This window comes from Prionailurus viverrinus, chromosome D2 (genome assembly GCF_022837055.1).
Source record: "Prionailurus viverrinus isolate Anna chromosome D2, UM_Priviv_1.0, whole genome shotgun sequence".
Classification (NCBI taxonomy): Eukaryota; Metazoa; Chordata; class Mammalia; order Carnivora; family Felidae; genus Prionailurus; species Prionailurus viverrinus.
Genome location: NC_062571.1, coordinates 36,164,727 through 36,189,874, shown reverse-complemented (window position 1 = coordinate 36,189,874; position 25,148 = coordinate 36,164,727). Strand labels below are relative to the sequence as shown.

Sequence of the window (25,148 nt, the reverse complement as noted above, 5' to 3'; positions counted from 1 at the left end):
AGGTGTGCTATGCGACACAGTCTGAATTCTGGAGTCCCAGGATATATTTCACGGCGTATGTGAGGGATCAGCTTGTGCTGAGCCTGGGCGGGCAGCATGGAGGAAAGACAGATGCTGGGAGTTTTCCCTCCCAGGGAAGCAGGTGCCATGGGCTGGACCGGGGTTCAGGATGGCAGGGAGCGCGGGCAGAGGCTCACGCCTACTACCTCAGGTAACACTCTGGCCCCCAGAGCTTCACGTCCTTCCTCTAAGAAACAGATTAGGGAGTCCAGTTTCGGCCCCCTGGCACAACCCTGGCCCACCTGCCCTGCTGAGGCCCTGCCCAATCCACAGCCTCTGCACCCACAACTTTGGGGACCCCCTCGGGGCCTGTGTTAGATTGGACTGCTGATCCTGCCTCTCCAGTCTGCCTTCCGTAATGGGGTTGCACGCCCACAGCCTTCTCCACATGACTTCTCCACTGAGGGGGTAGACTACGCATGCGCCTGTACTCAGCCTGGCCAAGTGACTTGCTGTGGACACTGCAACATCAGCAGCCCTGACTGAGGCAGAGGCTTTAGAACCACTTGGGTGCTTGGCCTCTTGCTCCTGTCCGCTGGTCTCAGAATGATCTGAACCCACCACCTGAATGAAGCACCCCAGCTGACCTGCCGACCCAGGAGAGAAAAGTGCATGGTTATTTTGGAAGCCACTGACACTTGGGACTGTTACACAGCACTTTTGCAGCAGAAGCCTGACTATTATGTTGGGAAGACAGGGGCTTCCCCCACCCATCCCCAGCTCACTGCACAAAATCCCTCGCCCTGTCTGGTCATCGTCACAGAAGTCCCTGTGCCCCTGCCTCTGAGGCAAATACAGAGACTCCCTCTGGAGGGGGAAGTCCCCCAAGTTGTGGGCTGTGAGACCTTGGATGAGCTACTTCCCCTAAGAGTCACCTGTAGGGTGTGGGTGACATGCCTACCTCACCAGGGATTGGGAGGTGTCCATGGGATGCCTCGGGTCTGAGGGGCACAGAGGTGGGAGGAAGTACCCAGGGCTGCTATTTGGACTTGTCAGGAAGAGGAGGAACTTGGCCTGCCTCAAGGGATGGGGCGTCTCCTGTGAGAAAGCTCACCCCTGAGGTAAATGGGGCCTCACTTTTGCAGGGTGTGATTTTGAGTACAGTGGGGAATCTGACACTCTAGCCTGAAGAAAAAGCAAACAGGGTTATCTCAGGACCCACTCCAAACCACTCCTGTGGGAACAGGCCACATTGTTTGTATCAGGAATGCTTTCGAGCTTCCAGTAAAAGAATATGCAACTAATCGTTGCTTTTTTTTAAATTTTTTTTAACCTTTATTTATTTTTGAGAGACAGAGAGAAACAGAGCATGAGTGGGGAAGGGGCAGAGAGAGAAGGAGACACAGAATCTGAAGCACTTTCCAGGCTCTGAGCAAGCGGTCAGCACAGAGCCCGATGTGGGGCTCGAACTCACGAACTGCGAGATCATGACCTGAGCCGAAGTCGGACTCTCAACCGACTGAGCCACCCAGGCGCCCCCTAATCATTGCTTAAATACAAAGGGTTCCACTTTCTTATGTAACAAGGAGTCTGAAGGAAAACAGTTGCTGGTGTTGGTTCAATGGCTAGATAAGGTCTTCAAGGACCAACCATCATTCCTCTTGCCATCTTTACTGTTTGTTTGGGTTTTTTAATCCCGAACATTATTGCCTCACAACCACAAGAGGGCTGCTATGGTTCCAAGCATTTCATTTTTACACAACCCCATTCAAGGTAAGAAGAAGCTAAACAAAAAAAAAGGAGGAAAAAGTCCTGAGAAGCACCCCTTTATCTCTGGCTGGAAAAGAGCTACAGGTGAGGATGAGACAGCAGGTATCTTCAAAAAAGGACTGGGATGGTCATGCCAGTCTGAGACCCATCACGGTTCATCCCCCAGAGTTGGGCATGTTGCCTGAACAACATGAGCTCCTGCAAGCAACAAAGAAAGAAGCAGACAGTAGACTAGGTTGACATTAACAGTGTCTGTTGGAGGTGGAAGAATCTTCCCCACAGAAGAGAGTGTAGCAGGCAGGACTCTTAACTGCAAATCTCACAAGCTGCTCTGTGACAAACAGCAGATTTCACTTTGTTGCAAACAACAGAATCCACTTGGCTGCAGATAAACTCCATTGTGTTGCAAACAGCAGACTGGCGGGACCAGAGAACCGGGCTTGGGTGCTACACAGCCAGGAACTCCACCTCCGGAAGCTCCACCCACTCACTTCCTGGGACTCTTCTAGTTAGAACACAGCTCCCGCCACAGCCCACCTGTGGGAAGGGGCTCCACCAAACCACCCAGCAGAGCGGGAACACCCACATCTGTCACATTTGCTTGCCAGGGCATCAATCTCCACACAGCCAACGCACGCCGCCCACACTGGCATTCGGGACCCGTGCAGCACCTCTGATAGGTGGAAGCAAGGTCACATGCTTGCAAGGGCATCTGAGAAGTCTGTATGCTTGTCTTCTTTTTGGGAAGGAAGGACCCACAACATAGGCCAGTGTCTCAACGTGGAGAGGTAAGAGCTGCAAGGAGATGCTCTCCACCCGTTCTCGGAAGGGCCCCATGAAGTCTTGGCCATTTGAAGCCTCCTGAGGATCAGCCAAGATGCCCCACAGAAGCAGTGACGCCCAGGAGTCACCATGGCAGCCCTGGCCATCCCGTCAAAAAAGGAGGAAAGTGGGGCACCTGGGTGGCTCAGTCAGTTAAGCGTCTGAGTGTGGCTCAGGTCATGATCTCCCCGTTCCCAAGTTCGGGTCCCACGTCAGCCTCTGTGCTGACAGCTTGGAGCCTGGAGCCTGTTTCAGATTCTCTCTGCCCCTCCCCCGTTCGTGTCTGTCTCTCTCTCTCAAAAACAAACATTAAAAAAAAAAAATTTTTTTTAACATTTAAAAAAACAGGAGGAAAGAAACAGATGACATCATGAGACACACACCAAGGTCATCGGGGATTGTGGCAGACAGAATTTTGCCCCCATGATCTCTATGACCTCCACCATCAGTGCGAATCCTGTGGTTCTTATCTTAAATGGCAAGGGGACTTTGCAGATGTAACTAAGGTTACTAACCAGGTCACGTTAAAATAAGGACATTACCTGAGATTATCTGGGTGGGCCCACCGTAAGCACAGGAGCACTTAAAGGCAGAAGAGAAAGGCAAAGTGATTTGAAGCACCAAAAAGATCCAAGATGTCTTTGTTGGCCTTGACATAGGAGCTTCACGAGAAGGAACTGAAATCCACCAACAACCAGTGGGCTGAGAAAAGAGCCGGGGGGCCCGGCAGAACCGCAGCCCCAGCAACACTGTAACGTCAGCGTGGCGAGACCCCAAGCAGAGAACGCAGCCATACCTTGACAGCTTCTGCCCTACAGGACTGTGAAATGATAAATGGGGGCTGTTTAAAGCCCGCACGTTTGTGGGTGCTCAGTACACAGCGAGAGAGGTAGAGAAGTATCACCCTCATTTTCTAGCTGAGAAACTCTGAACTCACAGCCACGGAGCTATGGGACCAATGACAGACCCCAAGTCCATCTGATCCTAGAGCCCGTGCTGTCGCTTTCCCACTGGGCCTGTCCAGATAAGGAAGCCGGGGCACAGGAGGCTGGGGCATTGCCAGGTCTGTAGCATCTCAGCACAGAGGAGGCAGGAGCAGGCAGTGGGGCTCCATCGTCCCCACCTCATCTGAGAAGCCCCAGAAGCCCCTAACTCATGGTCTCTCTGATTCCATCCGCTCGGCCTGAAACACCCCTAGAGCCTTGGAGTCAGGGCATTGCCCCCGCCCACACCCCCAAAGTCTTAGGTGAACAGGTGCCATCCTCCCTGGGGAGCTTGGCAAACCTCACCCAGATGCGGTCAGACTTCAGGCTGCAAATTTCCGTATGGAGAGGCCTACAGAAGGCAAGACCTGGACAGAGGCTCCAAGGTGCCCCTGGCAGCCCACAGCTGCTGGGGAAGAGCCCACTGAGCGTGGGAAGCGGATGGAGAGCCCAAAGGTAGGAAAAGGATTCCTGAGGTGGGGGCAGGGCAGAGGCGTCAGCTGGCCCCACCAGACTCCACCTCCACGTCTCAGCTCCTCTGATACATGCTCCCAATCAGAGGAAACGGTGGTCCCAGGGGCCAGATCAAACCCAGACATCAAAGATGTATTCAGTTCGGCTGAAGCAATGCTTAAAAAAAAACAAAAGTCTAATCCAAATGCTTAAAATGGTGAGGTTTCACATTACAAGCCAGATTTCAACCCTTCTTGAGAACTCACAAGCTCTGGCCACACTGCATCCATCTTCCCACATGGCGGCATAGGCAGCCAAGTGGCTGCCAGGCCTTTGGACGGGACATGAGCTCTGCAGTGCCCCAGTCCGCACTGCCCCCTACTGCCTCCCCTCACCTACCTGTGCAGCCCCTGAACACTTCCATCTTCCAATTGCTTAGGCCTGACCTGACTCCACAACCCTACTTTTCTGCCCCTACCCTGCCCTGCACAGTCCTGGGGAGCCCCTGGGAGAGAGGATCCAACCCATGTGATGTCAGCAGTTCAGAAGTAGAAGCTGGGGGTGTCATGATAGAAATTCAGGGGCCTTTTCCAGACCCATTGTTGTGGAAAGCTGTTTCCAGGGCCCTGATTAGGCTAAGAATTTGTCAGGGGTCAATTCTCACTTCTTGGTATGGACCTAAAGGCATGAAGAGGCACCCACTTTCTCTGCCCTTACCAGCCTGAGAGTTCCTGCGTGCCTAGTGGGGCATTTGACCTGCATGGGACCAAAAGGGCAACCCAGAGAGGTAGAAATGGTGTTCCCCCTGCCCAGCCCCTCATGGCCCTGGGAGCAGCTGCCCACATCCAGATGGCCCTTTGGGGAGGCCCAGCTCCCTCCTCCCCACCGCAGGGGCACCTCTGAGGAAAAGAAGCAACACTGACTTCGTTTTCAGCCTCCTGGAAAAGGCTCTGTAGGATTCCAAGGAGACACTTTGCTCCCTTCATTGTGAGCTGAGACGCCCCGGTGCTGCAATGCAAGAGACAAGAAATGAGTAGCAAAAGGGGGAGGGAGGTGGAAAAATTAAATTTTGCGTGATCAGCAAGGTTTCAAACAATCGCTCGCCAACTGAAGTGGGTGCCACGTCTATAAGTCATTCTGTTTTATAGACCATTAGGATCTCCAGAGAGAGCCTGCATGGAGACCACTGCTTTTTGTTGAAATTAAAATGTCAGAGAAAAAGAAATAGAACAAAACAGGGAATCTGCAATTAATTACCAGGCCATAAAAATTCAATAATCAGGAGGCAGAGCGGCCGCGGGCCCAGAGGTATCAGAGCCAGCGTAACAAGAATGGAATACATTAATCTTTTCAAATTAGTTTTTTAATCTGACGGGGATATATGGTGACATGCCTCCCCTCCCTGCCGGCTCCCCGCCCCCCCCCCCCCTCCGGGGCTCCCGCCGGAAGCCAGGCTTGGGGAGGGAGGCTCGGTTGTGAGCTGGGGGCCTGCCCAAATCCGGACTCCCAGACAAGGTAGAGCTGAGCCCAGGGCCCCCAGGCCGGTGGCCTGGTGAGAGAGCCCAGCACGGCTGCCAGGAAAGCACTTCTTGGGTGTCTGGATCTTGCTGGTCTCAGCGCATGGAGTCAGTGAGGAGGGCACCTCTCTGAGCTTTGGTTTCCTCCTCGGGAAAATGGGAATAGTATGCCAGCTTCACAGGTAGGCTGCATTTAGAAGGCCTGGTACTCAGTGGAAGGCCCCTACGGTTACTGTGTTGACTGTCTAGACCCGCAGCTGCAGCAGCAAGGAGCGGGGTGCCGCTCCAGCACACTGCTCAGGCCGCACTTATGTATCATTTGCTGTGTGCTCAGTCCTGGGAGAGGAGAGACCAGCAGCCCTTACCCTGGGGATGAGGCTCAGAGTCTGGTCAGAGAAACATTTACTGGGGGCCAACCAGGATGCAGAAGATTCGAAGGCAAAGGGGCAGGTGCTTCCCAGCCAGCCGCACCCCCGCCCAGCCCAGGCACTGACAGCAGGCTCCACCCCGCGCCCGGGGTCAGTCCCGCCCTCTGCGTCTGACTGGAGGTCACGTCAGCGGCTCCTGGAGACTTGACCCGGAACTGAGCCCTCCTCCTGCACCGCCTCCCAGCTGGGGTCAGGGCTGTGCTCCAAGTCTCTCCAGCTCGCTCCGATCTTCCTCGGCTTAGCCGATCTCACGGACCACCCCCTAAACCTCAACAAACCTGCCTCCGGGCCTCGGAGTCCGGGGGCCTCGCACCCGCTAAGCCTCCTCTGGGAAGCCCCCCGGTGGAGTTCCTGACTGGCCAGAGTGGGTACTAAATGGGCTGTTGGAGCACCCAGCCCGGGGGGGGGGGGGGGGGGGGGGGAGGTGACCTTGAGCGGCCGGATGACCCGCTGCCCTTTGGCCCTGGACTCCTTTTAAATGTAAGTTACAGCCCACCAAGTGCCGGCCCTGTGTAAATCCTTCACGTGGATTTTCTCTTTTCATCCCCTGGGAGGTGGCGACTGTGAATAACCCCATTTTGCAGAAGAGGAAATTGTGAAAGCAGAGCTGCTCCCCATTCTAGTGTGTGCTGTGGTCTCTGAATGCAGCGTCACTAGGAATGCAAGCCACTGGCTTCTTTCGCCTTCCCCACTTTGTGTTACAGTAAGTGTTCCATCAATGCTCACTGGAGAGTGACCTTACAAGAACAGCCCTGCAAGGGGACCTCACCTGCCCTCCAATCACTCCCCCTCCCCCAAATGTCTCCACTCCTGCCTCCACATGTCTCCACAGCTGCCATTTACTGGACACCTACTGTGTGCCAGGTTGTGGGATCTGGTGCTGTTTACGGTAAGACCGTGGTTCCTACTTCACACAAAATAAACAGGCTGAGAAAGAGGGACCCAAGAGCTCATACGTCTGTCTGGCACCCAACAGCGGGTTTCTAAGAACCTTGTCTCAGAGCCCCATCAACAAGACCTGCCTCTGGACTCTCAAGCCTCCCCTCCTGTGGTTTTTGTCCCCAAACCGGGTCCTTCAATCGGATACCCTCACTCACCTCCCACAGGAAGCCTCCCCTAATTCTCTCAGTCCCTCTCGGAACTCCTGTAATTTCTATCACTTCGTGCAAATTACTATCCTGTTACGCCAGCGGCCCAGCCACCCACCCACATATGCCCCAGGGTCCCAGCAGAAGCAGCAGCGATAATAAGAAGCACCCAGGAGGGGCATCAAATTTCTACCTCCCTGACCCAGGACCGTAGACCTCGAGGACCCGCACCGAAAGCCCAGACCCCAGATGCAGGCTTGCTCCCCTCCCCGGGCGCAGTTCCAAGCGCAGCCACCAGATGGCGCCCGGCTCGCTCTAGCGGGGCTTGCAGTAAAGCTGTGCGGCCGCCAGATGGCGTTCGAGACCGCAGTTCTGCGGGCAGTACGGGGACAAGGCGGAGACTAGAAGGCAGGCGGGTCCCAGTGCGGGCGCAGAAGCCCAAGCCAAGTGACCTGGACGTCGCTCCCTCCTGGCCGCACCATGATCCAGCCCGCACCCCGGCTCTCTGTGCCCGCCGCGTTGGTCCTGGGCTCCGCCGCGCTGGGCGCCGCCTTCGCCACCGGCCTCTTCCTGGGTGAGTAAGGCGGGGCCTGCGGCACCTCCCGCAGAGCCCCCGCAGGCGGGGCAGGTGCGGGAGCGGAGCCCGTGACTCCGCGAGGCTGGCTGAGGCTGAAGCTCAGCCCTGGCGCCCCGGAGTCCCAGACCCTGACCCAGGACCCCTCCCCGTCAGGGAGACGGTGCCATCCGGAGCGATCCCGGCGAGAGAAGCGCCTGCTGCCCCCTGAAGACAGCCCCCTCTGGCAGTATCTGCTGAGCCGCTCCATGCGGGAGCATCCGGTGCTGCGGAGCCTACGGCTGGTCAGCAGGGCCAGGGGCGGGAACAGGCGCCCACTTCGGACCCAGCGGGCCCCACGTGCTTGTGTGACCTTGGGCTGGGCCTTGGAGCTCCCCGGGCTTCCGGGACACCGCAGGCGGGGCGCGGTGGGCGTTCCCTGAGGGCCAGTCCCCCTAGGCCACGCCCACAGCCGCGCACCTGGAGGGGGTGTGAACACGGGGCGGAGCTGGGTGACTGGCAGTGGTGGTGCGACCCTCTCCCCTCCACCACCGCGACACAGCTGACCCTGGAGCAGCCGCAGGGAGATTCCATGATGACCTGTGAGCAGGCCCAGCTTCTGGCCAACCTGGCACGACTCATCAAGGCGAAGAAGGCGCTGGACCTGGGTAGGGCGCACGGCTGGGACCACTGGGAGCCTAAGTCACCAGGATGTCCCCCATTCTGGCCTGAGCCTGTCCATGTCCCTGCCCACAGGCACTTTCACAGGCTACTCAGCCCTAGCGTTGGCCTTGGCGCTGCCCCCGGCCGGGCGCGTAATAACCTGCGAGGTGAACCCAGAGCCTCCGGAGCTGGGGCGGCCCCTGTGGAGGCAGGTGAGTGTCCCGCACATTTGAGGCCCTCGTCAGGCCCTTGGAGCCTGACCACTCCCAGCCCTAGGAGAAGGGACCTGCTGGCTGTGACCCCACTCCTTCCGCAGGCTGAGGAGGAACACAAGATCGACCTTCGGTTGAAGCCCGCCCTGGAGACCCTGGGTGAGCAACGGAGTAGAAGGGGCCTTGGCACCATTTTCTAAGTGGGACGACTGGGCGTGAGCTAGTGACCAGGTCTGCTGGGCGGGGTTGAGGCAGTGACAGTCCTCTGCTTCCTGGCCTCACCTATGCGGCCACATGCTGGGTGGCAGGGCGCCCCTCCAGACCAGAGTCCCTGAATGGTCACAGCACCTGGGCAGGCCTGGGCAGGGGCTTCTGACCACCTGGGCTGCGGACTCAAGACCTATCTTACCCCCCGCCCCCCCCCCCCCCCCAAGACGAGCTCCTGGCCGCGGGCGAAGCTAGCACCTTCGACGTGGCCGTGGTGGACGCGGACAAGGAGAACTGTGCCGCCTACTATGAGCGGTGCCTGCAGCTGCTGCGCCCTGGAGGAGTCCTCGCCGTCCTCAGTGTAAGGGATAGACTAGGGGGAGAGCCTTCCTGGGCTGGGTCTCCGTCTTTTCCCTTGGCTCCTCCCTGTGCCCCGCCCCCATGCCACAAAGCCCCGCCCAGTGCTTTCTCCCCCTGGGGTCCTGTCTCCAGCTCTCACCCCGCCTCCTGCTTAGGCACCTCCTCCTCGGCCCTGTCCCTCCATGATGCCCCGCCCCCCCGCAGGTCCTGTGGCGCGGAGAGGTGTTACAGCCTCAACCGCGGGACACCGAGGCCCAGTGTGTGCGGAACCTGAACGAGCGCATCCTGAGGGACGCCAGGGTCCACATCAGCCTTCTGCCTCTGGGCGACGGCCTCACCTTAGCCTTCAAGATCTAGGGCTGGCCCCCGGAGAGTGGCCTCAAGTGAGGGGACCTGGGTACCCCAGACATCAACCCTGAGTTCTAAATTCGACAATAAAGTGGGGCCTGGGACAAGATCTTCTCAGCCTCCGTACGTGGCTCTAACGTGGGGTAGGGAGGGAGGGCCCAGCACTGGCAGGTTCTTCAGCAGAAGGGAGCCTTGAGGTCATAGGCGTCATCCCCTCCGTGGCACCAGGGCTAAAGCCTGAGTAGGAGCCTCCAGCTGACAGGAGGCAAGATATAAAGTTTTGATTGACCTGGCCACATACAGTTGGTCAGAGATCCCAGCTCTTCGGATTTGCCTCCACTCCACAGGATGCTGGCTAGAGCCCCGCCTTGGTCTCCCTCCTACTTAGCTTCCTAGGAGGGTCAAGTGAATGAAGCTCTTGTTTGGCGCAGCTGGGACTGGTTGGGAGACCATAGCTGGAGTCTGACAACAGGAAACAGACCTTACAGCTGACAAGGTTTGTGGCTGGGTACTTTCACAGGTTATGCTAGTTCTGCTATCTGCCCATGTTTTCACAGCACTGTCAGCTCGATCTCACCTCTACAGTGGAGGCTCTGGTCAGTGGACATCACTTCTGAAAACCAGGCCACTTGACTTAGACCTGAGGACCACGAGGTTGGAGTATATATCCTGTCCTCCCCCTGAAGTCCTGGAGAAAGGTGAGGGACTGAGTGGGATCACTGACCAGAAAGGTGTGAAGCAGACAGGCCAACAGGTAGGAGGAGACCATCAGTACTGCGGTTTTAAAGAAGTTCCCCAGAGGAAGATGAAGATATGGTTAGGCTGTCCGGCACCAACATCTACGAGCTGAGGTGGAGGGAAGCCAGGTGCTTCACTTCTCTCATCTACACCTCCCTAATCCTAATCCCCTAGGAAGATATCTCCAGGCCACAGATGAAGTGTTCTTCTCACTAACACTGCCTCTGGCAGAAATGGCATCAGCCTAGAAGACAATCAGGTTTTGCCACCACTTGGTTAGGCCTGGGTGCTGCTATGAGGCTGGAGGCTACTAGAAACAAGGCCACAGGAGACCATAACAGGCAACTTTCATAATGCTAAACTTCTTGGTACGTACCTTACATTTTAACCCACAGGGCTCTGGGTGTGAACCAACCCTTGTCTCTCCACACATTAAAGCCTATTAAGGTTGCACACGGGGAAGGGGTGCCTGGGTGGCTCAGTTGGTTAAACGTCTGACTTCGGCCCGGGTCATGATCTCATGGTCCGTGGGTTCGAGCCCCGTGTCGTGCTCTGTGCTGACAGCTCAGAGTCTGGAGCCTATTTCAGATTCTGTGTCTCCCTCTCTCTCTGCCCCTCCCCCGTTCATGCTTTGTCTCAAAAATAAATGTTTAAAAAAAAAAAAGGATGCACATGGGTGAACAGGCCCAATTTACTCTTAAATAGATCTTTGACAAACTGGTAGCTCACTTGTGCCACACCCAGTCCTGAGTACTGGACCAGGTAAACACAACATGAGGGAAGGCCACTGGTTAACTAAGGGGCAGCAGGTCATCCAGGAGGCTTCAGGGGTCACCAGGCCTGTGACCAGTTCCTTCCCACCAAGCACCGTCAGCAGTTTCTCAGCGGTCTGCTGAGCTACTTCACACCTCTCCTGTTTATCCAAAAAGCATGAGGTGTTTTCACACCTAACTTGCAGACACATCTTTTTTAACCTAGCAACAGTGTCTCTCAAATGGCTCAAATTCCAACTTTCTGCCATTAAGTCCTGTCTTATTCATACAGGCCATTTCTGCCAGTCCGTCAAGACGAACACAGTAAGATCAGAAAGACCCCTTTTTTGTTGTTTTTTCTTTTTTTCAACGTTTATTTATTTTTGGGACAGAGACAGAGCATGAACGGGGGAGGGGCAGACAGAGAGGGAGACACAGAATCGGAAACAGGCTCCAGGCTCTGAGCCATCAGCCCAGAGCCCGACGTGGGGCTCGAACTCACGGACCGCGAGATTGTGACCTGGCTGAAGTCGGACGCTTAACCGACTGCACCACCCAGGCGCCCCCCTTTTTTGTTGTTTTTAGAGGAGAGCACGAATGGGGGGAAGGGGTAGAGATTGAGAATCCTAACCAGGCTCCATACTGAGCACAGAGCCCAAGGCAGGGCTTAATCTATAACCGTGAGATCATGATCTGAGCTGAAATCGAGTCAGATGCCTGACTGAGCTACCCAGGCGCCCCAGAAGGAGCCTTTTTATCACCCCAGTGTGGAAAGTTTGCTTGGGTTTCTAATCTCTCATCAGATTCTTTCGGACCTAGAAATATTCAGCATGTATCATTTTTTTGGGTAGTGAGTCTGAAAGTACTTACATTTCCTTATCTGTTCTCTCTGACTTCAAATGGTACACTGGGTCTAGTAGTTTCAATGTGAACAAATTTCTCCCTTCTCTTAAACTCTGATCACATTCTTCAAACTATCTCCTCCCATCAGAACACTTGCTCTTTCCTACTATTCCAACCAGAATCACCTATTAATTTCTATCATTCAGTCCAAGTGCAGATTAAGGGCCAGTGGCCACAAAACCTGAAGGCACGGCTTCTGGTCTCACACACTTAAGCCCGACCCTTTCAGTCAGTGTCTGCCTAGAATGAAATGACTGACATCTGACCGAGACCCACATATTCCCTTCTCAGTTCCTCTGGTTACAGACACCCCACTCCACTTGCCTACACCTTGTCCCATCCCACCTATGGCCTAGCTCATTTTCCACAGCGATAGCTTGCAGGGGTGTGGTGTATGTGGCTAACCTTCAGCACCATCCCTTCTTCCTTTCTTCATCACTTACTCTCCACTCCCTCCTGGGGTCAACAGTGATCCAATGGAATTTTGGACAAACTTACAAACTGAAGATATAAAGGCATATATCCTCTTATTTTATTGTAGTCCAAAAAGCTCATGGAGTTACTTTAGGGACACAGAGGACTTAATGGCACAGATTTAGGTAAAAAGCAAAATGCTCACCAGAAAAATAAAGTACTAACTAGATACAAGGGAGATTTGACCCTAGCTGGCAAATGTTTAACTCTGCAAATACTTGGAGTCATTAGTTATGTATACTTGTTTTATTCATAATCTGTAATGTTTTGGGATACCAAAAGTAACTCTAATAGTTGAATTTAACAAAATTGTTTAACCTCATCTTAAAACTTCCACTGATCCATCTCATTCAATGGCAATTTTCAATGTTAAGAACATAAAAACAAACATGCACACAATTGCACAGTTTTCATAAAGGTCTATTTCATTATTGGTGGGTAGCGCATTTAACAGTTAAATACATTTAAATAATGTATAGGTGACTGCACGACTGCAGCATTGGTAACTAGATAGATAACCGATTCAACTAGAAACCAGCTAACAAGTAACTGTCTAAATATTTAAAATACAGCTCTTGTTTAGATCATCCTTTGTTTTGATCACCTTCTTGGGGGGAAAAAGCCTGCTGGTCGGTCACACTGGAAATATATTAAGGCCAAATCTTCTGATACCCATTCCCAGAGGTTTCTTTCAGCTAGATTAAGCCTCCAACTCCAGGGCAAGCCCAAGTTTGTGGCCTCCAGCATTAATGCTCTTCCCATCTACCAGAGCAGAGAGTGTAAGCTTGACACCTGTAAACAAAAGCAGGCAACTATGATTTGTCTGAACACCTCGAAAGTCTGCCTGTCCCTCCTCAGCCTGTCAGATGACCTCTTAGTGCCAGCCACCAGAGGGCACTTAGGAGTATCAGAGATACAAGAGAATTCAGAAAGTAAAGAGATAAAGTCACAGAGCATAAAAATGTTAATAAAGTTCAAAGTGCTCTAGAAAATATAGTAATATTCAATATGCTACAAAGGAAAATCATAATTGGACTCAGGAAAGGAAAACTACAATAGAGAAGCGGGAAAAACAGAATATAGACTACATGTATAGACTATTATGTATTGCTAAATTAATGTTAATTTCCTTAGCTGTGACAGTGGTATTGTAGTTAGGAAGAAAAATGTCTTAATCTCAGGATATGCATGTTAGGGCTGGTGTATCCACATGTCTACAAAACAAATAATTCTTAAAGGCATATAGAGAAAAAAAGGATTATGTATGCAGACATGGACAGAGAAAACACATGTGGTAAATGTTAACTGGTAAATGTGGCTAAGGGCATATGGGTGTTCTTCATACCATTCTTTCCTTTAGGTTTCCAAAAGGCCAAAATAAAGTCTGGGGGAAAATCCCTATTTGAAAGGGGGGGGTGGGGGGGGAGTTCCAAGTGCTTTAGAACCTGCTATTCAAATGTGGTCCAAGAACCAGTAACACTGGCTTGTTAGAAAGAACCCTTCATCCAGATCTATGGGCTCAGAATCTGCATTTTGATGAGTCCCCGGGTGATTCATGCACACTAAAATTTGGTAAGTACTGTTCTAGAAAACATAGCAAGGCTCAAAATAGTACATAAAGTAAACAAGACTACAGAGACCAAACAATGAAAGCAATGAGTTATGTCAGAGAGCAAAACACTCCTGTTCTGAGTAGATGCATGCTGAAGCATTTAGGGAAGTGTCATGACAGCTCCAACTTCCAAACAGCCCAGCAAAAAAAAAAGAAAAAAAAAAAGGAATAAAAAAATTGTGGCAAAAGATAAACATGTTCATAGTACTTTTTTTGAAAGGTTTACAAAGAAGCTGAGAAATAAAAAATAATTTTTGAAACACCATCAAAAAAATCCTACGTATCAAGAACACTTACCAGGCCTCAGAGTCTGAGTATAGCCCACTCCAATTAAACTAGAGTTGTTGACTTTTGCCTAAAATAAAATACAAAAACAGCTGTAAACTTTTTGAATCTCTGGAGAGACAAAGGCCCTCCAGGTTTCCCTATCATGCAATTATGAAGTTTTCTGCTTTTTTATTCACATGTGAAATACTAAAATTCAATATTGTTATTAAGCCAAACAACAGCCAGGTGCCACTTAATTCTTATCCATTAAACTCAAAGTCAGATTATCAGTAGGACCCAATTTTCTTCATTGTAAAAAGGTGACAAACAACCTCTAGGATCAAAACAGATTTGGAAATTATTTGATGTCTACACTCTTGTAATGTGTAACATCAAAACAGTCCAGTCCAGAGACAGAAATGATGTACCTACAAGCAAAAGTCACATAAACGGCACTTACGTTCACTCGGCACACAGCCAAGCCTTCACTAGCCACCAATGGCCAAGTGAGCTATTGGTCTTAGGAAAGAAATGCCCCACTAGTGACCATCTTGTGCCCAACAAGCTAAGAGCCTCAGACAAAACTGGATACAAGTTTCTACTATTTCAGAATAGCAGTAAACCATCAAACTGTGATGGGCAATACTTCAGGGTGATGCTTGATTGGGGGCACAGGGGCACTAGAAATGTTAGATGTATTTCCAAACTAATCCCCAGGAGTCACTCAATGGCACACAGGCCAAAGTTGCCTTCCCATTTTAGACTATGAGAGAGCTACATCAGCTGGCATTAAATCTGTGATGGTGCCATGGACATACATTTGAAAAGAACAGCAGCGTAGCTACCAGAGGATAATGTGTGAATCCTAAGGTTTTTACTGCTACAGTATAAGTGGAAACAGACGGGAAAAATAAATGAATCACCGCCTTGCCAATGGGAAAAGCATTCTGGGTGCTTCTCACTCTTTCTGCTTACAACTGCTATCATAAAATAAGAGTGAGGCTAAAGCTTAACTGCCTAAATTATCAAAACATTGTTCTCAGGAATGAAGATCACTTTACGTAACAGAAATAACTCTCGGGGAAGGTTTAACTTCCTTTCATTCCCAGTACATACAGTATAGGCAGTGCCTGACCTGTAAGCAACTGACACACAGGAACAGCTGCTAATGTGCCTCAAATAGAGCCAGTGCCTTGCTTCTACACTCTCAGACACTGCACGCCCTTCTACCCTAAACCCACTATGACTGAAGGATGAAACAGCAAAGAAGCAAAGCGACTGGGTAGCTCAGTCAGTTGAGTGTCCAACTTTGGCTCAGGTCATGATCTCATGGTTCATGGGTTCGAGCCCCCAGTCGGGCTCCGTGCGGACAGTGCAGAGCCTGGAGTCTGCTTTCGATTCTGTGTCTCCCTCTCTCTCTCTCTGCCCCTCCTCCTGCTCAAGCTGTCTGTCTCTCTCTCTCAAAAACAAACATTAAAAAAAAAAAAAAAAGCCTAAGAAAAGGACTAGGGTGGCTATCCACCCCAACTAACCAAGAACAGGTGGAAGGGAGTCCTTGGGATGCAAGACTTTTTTTTTTTAATGTTTATTATTTTGAGAGAAAGCGCAGGCGGGGAGAGGCAGAGAGAGAGGGAGACACAGCATCCGAAGCAGGCTCTAGGTTCTGAGTTGTCAGCACAGAGCCTGACACTGGGCTCAAACTCACAAACCGTGAAATTATGACCTGAGCCAAAGTGGAACACTTTGCCGACTGAGCCACCCATGTGCCCCTGGGATGCAGTACTCTTAATGCTAAAGCTGGAATAGTCCCAGGCAAAGCAGGATGAGCTAGCGGTCACCCTAGCCAGGAGGGAAATCAAAAGATGTACAAGTCCAATCCTGGTTCTACCCCTTCTGCTCTGGGCCTAGCAGTAAGGAAAGTCCTTTCTCTCTCTAAGCTTTGGGATCTCCACCTGCAAAACAGCATTTGTACCACAGACCCTGAAGATCAAATCTAAAGATATTTTGTTAACCATAAAGACAGAGTCCAACTAACATAGTACTACTATTTCCTATAGAAAGACAAAGTAACAATTAAAATGCTATTACTCCTGGCCTGGGGCCAAAACACTGGCTTACCTGAGCTTAGACAGGCTTGGAGCTCAGGGTTATTATCCACACTAACTGAGCAGCTTTTGAGGTTAAACAAACTCCTATGACCTGGTAACAAACTTCTAACACTGTCTCCACAGAAAATGCAGCATTACAAATTCTAATTCCAATCTAGGAGTAAACTAGGGATCCTGTGAACCACGGTTCAAACTTTCAATACAATTCAATCTACCCAAAGATGAATTCCCACAAGCAAAGAGCCCACTCCAAGCCCACAGCAGTACTCACAGAAATGGAAGCAGTGGGGTCCAACTGATATTTGGCTGCAATGCCAAAGCGAGTGCAGTTGGTACCTGATGTCCAAGCAAGGTTTACTGAAGTGTCAAGATCTTCACATACTTTCTGGTAAATTGATCCTCCAAATTCTGTCCCATCATTGCTGTAAGATACTTTAAATTAGTAAATCTAAAACAGACACTGTAATGTCTACAGCACTAACCTGATATTGTAGAATTATAGTTAAACAATGCTATAGTTATACTGCTCACATGGGTCTCTAGTATTCCACTGAAAACGTGTTTTAAAAGGTCTTTATTCCAATGTATGCCCCAAAGTAAGGTCATACAAATCATGATAAATCATTCAGTAGAATTACCACCCAGCCATTAATAATCATGCTGTAGAATGCTACAATAAAATTATCAAGATGTATTAAGGTAGTACGGGAGGGATTATAAACCAGGCTTTGTAATATGTATTTTCTATATTTACATATAAGAAGAGAAAACTCCCAAACATTATCAGGTAACAAAGATTATACATCTAGATGGTAGGATTAGGATTATGAGAAATTTTGGTCTTCTTTGTACTTCTGCTATTTAATAATCCGTTGTTTTTATAAGGGAGAAAAATTCTTAAATCCTTTCAACATACATACCTAATTTGGGTTAGGTAAAAACACCATACATTTTAGGCAATCCTACCAACTCAGCACCTCAGATATCACAGACAAGTCAAACATACTGGTAATTTGGCAAATCTTAGCCTTTTCTAAAACTCCAGAGCACATCAAGCCTCACATAAATTAAACATTTACTCTCTCAGCACCAAAAGTCAGACTAACGTTTTCTACTATACACTTCTTAAGGGCACCTGGAAATGCCTAAGGATGATGATCTTTTTGTGTTAAGAGAGATCCTTTAGGGGTACTGGGTGGCTAAGTTGGTTAAGCATCCAACTCTTGATTTTAGCTCAGGTCATGATCTGACAGTTTGTGAGTTTGAGCCCCTAGTCGGGCTCTGCGCTGACAGCGTGGAGCCTGCCTGGAATATTCTCTCTCTCTCTCTCTCTCTCTCTCTCTCTCTCTCTCTGCCCCTCCCACACAGGCATGCACACACACTCTCAAAATAAATAAAGAAATTTTCTTTTAAAAAGGCAGAAATTCTTTTTTTTTTTTTTTTTTTTAAGAGAAATCCTTTAGATTGTACCTGGGTTCATAAGAAATAACAGGTGACATCAATACCACTCCCAGGTCCTATGTCCCCATAACCCACAAAGGAAATACTCACACATTAGTATGTAGCTGGAAATCCCCAGTCCTGTAGCCCACTGCAAAGTTGTTTCTTGTCAGCTTTGATTTGGCACTATCAAAGGTCATCTGGTACCCAGCAAGCCAGCCCTCATAACCAAAGACAGCTGAACCATGGATTGCAGGTCCAGCAAAATCAAAGTCAACATCACAACCGAGGTTTATACACTCCCTCTTGTAAGACGACTTGATTTTACCACTTTTCTTTCTGGAAAAAGAACAAGCTGACTTAAAACTGATGCCAGTGGGAAAGCCTTACACACTCAACCTCTGCACAGACAGCACAAGAGGGATTTATGAACTGCAGCACAAATGGGGAGTAAAAGCAGTAGCAGGATAACCCTAAGAGGTAAAGAAGATACAGCTCAGTGAGCTAAAAAAACAAGGGAACATGGAGTTACTGGACTTCTACCACCATCAGAAGATTGCTTTTTGCACGACTGGCAATCAGTCACAAAAGCCTATTAGAAACATGTTAATTACCCAAGTTAGTGCCACAATGGGAAGAGGCATATATTTGAAGGGAAGCCAACAATAGCGACTGTAGTACTCATCATCTTCCAAAGGCAAAAACAGAAATTCACCACCACAAGGAAGTTAAGGAAGCTGTCAAACAGTAAACGTGCACCTTTCCTAAATATACAGAAATGCTTTTAAATTTAAAGCAGATAAAGGGGTGCCTGGCTGGCTCAGTTGCTAGAGCATATGACTCTTGATCTCAGGGTTGAGCTAAAGCTCCACACTGGATATAGAGATTACTTAAAAATAAAAACGAAATTTAAAGCAGATAAAAATGTCTGTTACATGCTTACCCCGTGTTTGGTGAAAAGGTAGTATCAAATGTCAGTTTCAAACCTTGACAAATCTATTTTGAGAGAAAAAGAATTTGTTTTCATCTTTATTTCCTTTTTGAATTACAAAAATAAATTAATACTAAAACACATGTTCAAAATGTTACCTGGTCTTCAATTGCTATTTCTGTTCCCAGAGTGTTATCAGTGTTCCATTTTTCTGTGAAAGTCAGACCATACTCACACCATTTATATTTGGTCTCCAAGGTTCCAGTAACTTTACCAGTGTCTGTGTTAGATGAACCAGATGTTGAGAATTCCTAGTAAGACAATAAATGACTTCATGAACTTTCTTGTAAGCCTAGATGAATCACTACCTAACTTACATAAAAACCCACTAAAATACAGGAATTTCACTAATCCTTTTTTCTAGTTTCCCAAATATTCCTATCCTCTGCTACTGTGAGTACATACAAGAACAAATTAGCCTGTCAGTTACTAACTGCCACCTTACATACACTGGACATTTCCAACCAGTCAATCACAAGTTAACCTGTATCTAATTCTCAAATGAACAACAAACTGTAGACCTTTTAAGGAAACTTCCACTAAGGTGATTTTATTTGGAATTTAAAAATCAGGGAAGGTGGCGGGGAGGAATGAATGTTTTGGCACTGTTTCCTTTCTGCCTGATATTAAATAAAACACCACAAAGGTTAGTATGGTTAATCATAGATGCCCCCCCATCACTAAAATGAGCATTTATAATAACTGACACACTATTAGGAAATGTTTCCTGAAAATTCCTACAACAGAAAGCACTCCAGTGTAGGAAGAATTCATGCCATGAGAAAAAATTTTAAATCTTTGGTAACCCCAATATTCTATTTTTCTGAGATGAAGTTTTCCTAAGATTTCATACCTTCCCAAACATCTTTCACATTCTCATTAAAAACGAAACAAAGTAGGAAAAGATTTGCTCTACAACTGGTTTTATCATGCATGATGTAAACTATATTATGTATGATAGATAATATCAGTAGAGAAAACAATCTAATACAGGTATTAATTTGAAGCACACCACATAATCTTATGTTTGCAGCAAATATAAGTAACTTGCCAATCCCTAACTGCACACCAACTGGAAAGGAAGGCATAATATGGAGGGCTTACTGAAATTTACAATCTGCTACAGAAAATCCAAAAACCTAATAATCTTTCAAAGTTTATTATACAGACAGGCAAACTTCCAAGTTAAAATATTAAAATACCTACTGAGTGTTCTGATTCACAATTTGTCTGCTAATGATGGCTACACACTTTGGCCAATGGAAAGCCAAGTCTAAAGAAGACAGCTAATCTAACTAATAGAACTCAACCTGAAATTGTGATGCCTGCAAGAGTGAGGAAATATCAAAAATATATCAGTGGAAGAAAAGGCCAATCATCCCTCACTTAGAAAACAGAACATTTGTATAACTATTGCTCTGCAGTGAGATGGACTCAATCTCCTGATGTAAAATGCTTTAACAGGAATTTCAAGTCAAGGCTTGGCACTCAGTGCCCATACTAAAAAGCACTGGATTGTCAGGAAAAAACACTGGATGTAAAATTTAAGAGTCCTGGCATCCAGTTCTGGCTGTCATTTAGTAAATGAGGAACACTGAAGAAGACACTTTTCTGGGTCTCAATTTCCTGTACTGTATTAACAAGATCTACCTTTGGAGGATTAAATTGGACTGGCACTGTGAAAGCTCTGCACATTTTCCTGTGCTCTACACAAAAGGAAAGCATTACTAAAACAATATATATATGCAGCATGTTCTTCTAGCAAATCCTTAGAATGCTGAATATGTGGAAGCAGCTATTTTTAATCCTGAGTGACAAAGACCAATGACTCTTGAGGCTCCACCCACTGCCATCCATCAGCCTATAGGTTATGAGCCAGCCTATATATATGTGTGTTTATGTGTGTGTGTGTATATGTATCTATATATATCTCCAAGGAATCCTCAAGACACAAAATCAAGATCATCATGTGGGACCAGAATTGGACCAGATGACATCACTGGAACAGCTTACACCTTTCACTCCATCACCAAACACTTAAGGCTTCTACATTCTGGAGCAAACTGGACACCTCTGCAGTTTAGGTGAGAAAACAGAACGAGCTGTTAAAGGGACTTATCTGGGGTCAGGTACATACTACAAGAGCAGTACCACATTGAGTTACACATTAATGGAAACAAAACATACTGTATGGAATCCAACCCGTATACATCCTTCTTGATCTTAAACCTAATTCTGTAAAGCGTTCCTTAACCACTGTCCACAAAAAGCCTTTTCTCTCCAACAAAGATTTTGATTAATCAATCTAGTACTAGATACACTTCTCTGATTGTTCTCCAGATTAAAGTTTATTTTGTCTCTCCAACCAGCAATAAACAAGCTCTTTATTTTTTTTTTTTTTAATTTTTTTTTTCAACATTTATTTATTTTTGGGACAGAGAGAGACAGAGCATGAATGGGGGAGGGGCAGAGAGAGAGGGAGACACAGAATCGGAAACAGGCTCCAGGCTCTGAGCCATCAGCCCAGAGCCTGACGCGGGGCTCGAACTCCCGGACCGCGAGATCGTGACCTGGCTGAAGTCAGACGCTTAACCGACTGCGCCACCCAGGCGCCCCTAAACAAGCTCTTTAAACAAGGATTGAGTCTTCATTTTTCTCAGAAAATGAGATACTACCAGGAGGCTTTCTCAGAAGGCTTTTGTGATGCCAAAAGTGCACAGCAAGTGCTTATATAGGACTTCAAGAGGTTAAAGAGTGGGACCACAAAAACAAACACTAAGTCACTGCTCTGTACTATTACTCTGAGCAGGTAAGCTGCACAACCAGTGAACACTTGGGCTTCCTTACAGACCAAAGAAGCCAAATGACAGATGTGACCAATATAATACCCCTGAAATCCAAGTCTGTGCATTAAGAAACTATAATATGATCAATTTTAATAAATATCAGTTATATGCACTAAGGGAGCTAACAATTACAGCAAGAATTTATCAAAATAACCAGTTAATAGTCAGTATTCACACACATAACCATCCCCAAAGCAATCTCAAAACAGGGCAGCGCCTGGGTGGTTTAGTCAATTAAGCATCTGACTCTCGGTTTCAGTTCAGGTTAGGGTCTCACAGAGCTCAAGCCCTGCATCAGAGCAGTGTGGAACTTGCTTGGGATTCTGTCTCTCTACCCCTCCGTTGCTCATGCAAGGGCGTGCACACGCTCCCGCTCTCTCTTCTAACAAACAAATGAATGAACACTGAAAAACAAAAAAGGCAGGGGGCACCTGGGTGGCTCAGTGGGTTGGGGGGCCGACTTTGGCTCAGGTCATGATCCCGAAGTCATGATCTCGCAGTTTGTGAGTTGGAGCCCGGCGCAGGGCTGTGCTGACAGCTCAGAGCCTGGAGCCTGCTTCAGATTCTGTGTCTCCCTCTCTCTCTGACCCTCCCCCACTCATACACACGCTCTTGCTCTCAAATGGATTAACATTAAAAATGTTTTTTAAAAAGAAAAAGGAAAATTATTTAACAGTTCATCAGGATTTATTAGATATCTAACACTCACCACACCACTGCATGACTTTGTTTTCACATCCAGTTTCACCAACCCAAAACCTTCAAGTAGAGAGTAAAAGATAACAAAATGATTATTCTGTATAAAAAATGCATACCAATAGCTGAAATCACATAAAGAACAGAAAAACTTCATATATTCAGAGGAGCATAAAAATGTGGGTTGATACAACATTTAAATGAAAAGATTTTTAATTACTCTATGTAAACTAACATGTACAGCACAGAACATCTCATGCAGCTTTGCCTAGTGTTCTGGTGTATATATGGCACAAAAAATGGTTTTCAAACCATTTTAAAACCTAAATATCAGATCAGAAAATTAACTTTAAGTCTTGGAATAACCAATAGTTTATTGTAATACAGACATTTAGAACAATTATCCCAAAGAGATCTTCCTTTAGGATTAATCAACTAAGTAACTGGAAAAATAATCCAAAGTAGAGGGGGTGTATGTGGAACAAAATCTTCAAGAAGAAAACCCAAATTCATTTGAAAAAATCCATAAACCACTAGGAATAACCACTGCCAAAGCAAAAACACTTTAAACATCATAATTCTAGTCACTCAAGACCTAAGCTGTATCTGAAGGAAATGAAAGCACAGCTGTTTTTTTCTTATAAATAAAATCCATGAACTACAGTTTGAAAAAAATTAAGAGGAAACTGGGGTGGAGAAAGACGTGGATTGTTACTATTTTAACAGAAGTTTTATCTAAAATGTATCTAGTAAACAAACCAACACAGCAAGATATTTACAATTTGAAAAAATTATTAACTTCCTCAAGCAATCCAAACACATTTTCACTTCTGATCGGGGGCGGGTAAGGAAAAAAAAAAAAGGAAAAAAAAAAAGAATCTTACCAAATCCCTTGTTGAAAATATCTCTGGCAGCTTTGCCAAGGTCAGCATATGATGGAGGAATACACATTGCTGGTGGGAAGAAACATTCCAGTGTTAAGGTTCCTGTTCTCCCACTTTCTGTCCAGGAACTAGATTATCACCCACTGCTATCTTTAAATTGAAGCAGTCCAACTTGTTGAAGATGTTTTCTTTTGATACTACCAGGAGCTACACTAACTATATGTATTCTAATGATCCGTGAAAGAGATATCACCAATAAAGGCTTATTTCTAAAATGAATAACCACAGTAAGTGGCTATATAAACTTGGGCAATTCCTTCCAAAACAGAAAAAACAGACTTTCTATTCCTAAATTTACACAGTATCTACAGCCTCACCTCTTAGGACCCAACTAGTACAAAGAACCAAACACATACACATAAACATATCTATACACACAGAAATCTCTGCCAAAATTCACTGGGATAGGCTGATTTAACCAAGTGACCTAAAACCAAAACCTGAAACAAGGCCCTCTCCCATAACAGACCTCTTAGTATCCTCCATGAGTTCGAAACCAATATTCTGGAGTGGCAAGAGATAGGTAATTAACACGTTAATTTAAATACTAGAATTTAGACAAAAACACAATAAACTGGGATTCACTCAAGTATCTACATCAACTAACTATCAAAAAGCACTTTAGGCATATTAATATGGCACTCAAGTCCTTGGCCAATGCTATGCGGCTTAAGGACAAGCAACCTGGTGGTTTATACCAGCTCATTCATTCTACAGAGCACGTCCACGCCCTTAGGAGCACGTGTAATGACCTTGTGCTCTCACCAAGGGGGTTACTACTTCCTCTAAAAAAGTGACTGACCCAATCTTCCAAAGGCTGAATCCAACAGTTAGTAACTTTTTGCTTTCGAGTTCGTCAAAGGCACGTTCAAGAGGTGGAGGTGATGCGTCCACAGACCAACTCCCCTGACCTAGTCCCTCTATCTGAAATCCCACAGCCCAGCCCCTCCTCCGCAGAGCTGAGGCAGTCAGACGGTGGAGCGGCTACCGAAAGGGGCGAGTTTCCAAGCCCTTGGAAAGATTAGGGGAAAGAAGGTGCGGTTTTCCGGTGGACAGGCTTCGACTCCCAGCCAACCCCGCCCCATCCCGCAGACAGCTCTGCTCTACTTACGCCGCGCGCAGCTCTGTCCATAGGTCGCCATGGCGAAGCCACAGAAAGAGGTGATCTGCTGGAGGGACAAGAGGTGCGGTCAGCGGGGGTTAGGGACAAGTCAAGAGGCCAGAAGGGGGTCTCAGACAGGGAGGCGAAGAGCCGCGGGGCTGCGCGGCCATCTTAGGGAGCCAGGGCCGACCCCGAGTGTGGCTAAGGCGTCCTGCTTGGCCGTCGGGGCCTAGGCGGCCAAGTGACGCGACAGCGGCGTACCTGGTGCTCTCCCGGGAGGGGCTGCTGCCGCCGCTCTGCTCGCAGCTGAGGCCGCTCGGCTCGCTCAGGCTTGGGCTGCAGCTACCGCGGCTGGAGGGCGAAGTGAAGGAGACACCGTTCCGCCCGCCGCAACCCTGTCCTCCCCCCGCCAGGACCCCGCCGATGCCCCCGAGGCTGTCCGCCGCGCCGGCCCCCGCAACGCCGCCCGCTGTCCACTCCAACCTGCTTCAGAACAGCCACGAGGGCCGAAGACACACCCGGCCCCGGGGTGGGCTGCTTCTGTCCGTCGGCGGGGGCCGGAAAGGCAGAGGCTGCTGGACCTCGGGTCAGGCAGCGACGAGGGCAACCCCAGAGGAGAGGGGGCGGGGAACGGCGGAGGCAGCGCTGTAGGGACTGCGCGTGCGGGAAATGGGGCCGAGGCCCGGCGCGCGCTCCTCATGGATGGGGTGGGGCGTCAGGCGCGCACCCGCGCGGGACCCGGCGCCACTGGGCGCGGCTGCGCAGCACGGGGGTCACGTACGATTCTCCAACTTCCTTCCAGGGGTGTGTTTCCCATACCCTGCAGAGACCGTCTCCGTGCAGGGCGTCTGGAAGGAGTTAGCTAGCGTTA

General features: G+C 48.4%; 2 protein-coding genes across 5 annotated transcripts; one reads left to right on the top strand and one right to left on the bottom strand.

Annotated features, from left to right (window-relative positions):
• The first annotated feature begins 6,408 nt into the window (after positions 1-6,408).
• On the top strand, positions 6,409-9,513 carry COMTD1 (catechol-O-methyltransferase domain containing 1). Its single transcript, XM_047826434.1, has 8 exons — positions 6,409-6,676; positions 6,806-7,635; positions 7,792-7,919; positions 8,177-8,282; positions 8,371-8,489; positions 8,594-8,648; positions 8,924-9,057; positions 9,261-9,513. The coding sequence occupies exons 2-8, from the start codon at positions 7,542-7,544 to the stop codon at positions 9,411-9,413; spliced, it is 789 nt and encodes a 262-aa protein (XP_047682390.1). The 5' UTR covers positions 6,409-6,676; positions 6,806-7,541; the 3' UTR covers positions 9,414-9,513.
• Positions 9,514-12,307: 2,794 nt separating this feature from the next.
• VDAC2 (voltage dependent anion channel 2) lies at positions 12,308-24,917 on the bottom strand. 4 transcript variants are annotated; one of them, XM_047825767.1, is made up of 11 exons: positions 24,761-24,917; positions 24,539-24,628; positions 24,287-24,341; positions 23,116-23,184; positions 22,245-22,294; positions 18,788-18,940; positions 18,642-18,694; positions 17,810-18,037; positions 16,530-16,680; positions 14,181-14,238; positions 12,308-13,063 (listed from the first exon to the last, which is right to left on the bottom strand). In XM_047825767.1, exons 3-11 carry the CDS (start codon positions 24,315-24,317, stop codon positions 12,972-12,974), a joined length of 885 nt encoding a protein of 294 aa, XP_047681723.1. In that variant the 5' UTR covers positions 24,318-24,341; positions 24,539-24,628; positions 24,761-24,917; the 3' UTR covers positions 12,308-12,971. The 4 variants fall into 4 exon arrangements, with proteins under 4 accessions (XP_047681723.1, XP_047681721.1, XP_047681720.1 ...); XM_047825765.1 differs by having other exon boundaries at positions 24,287-24,344; positions 24,761-24,916; XM_047825764.1 differs by lacking the exon at positions 24,761-24,917 and having other exon boundaries at positions 24,287-24,344; positions 24,539-24,687.
• Between the last annotated feature and the right edge of the window lie 231 nt (positions 24,918-25,148).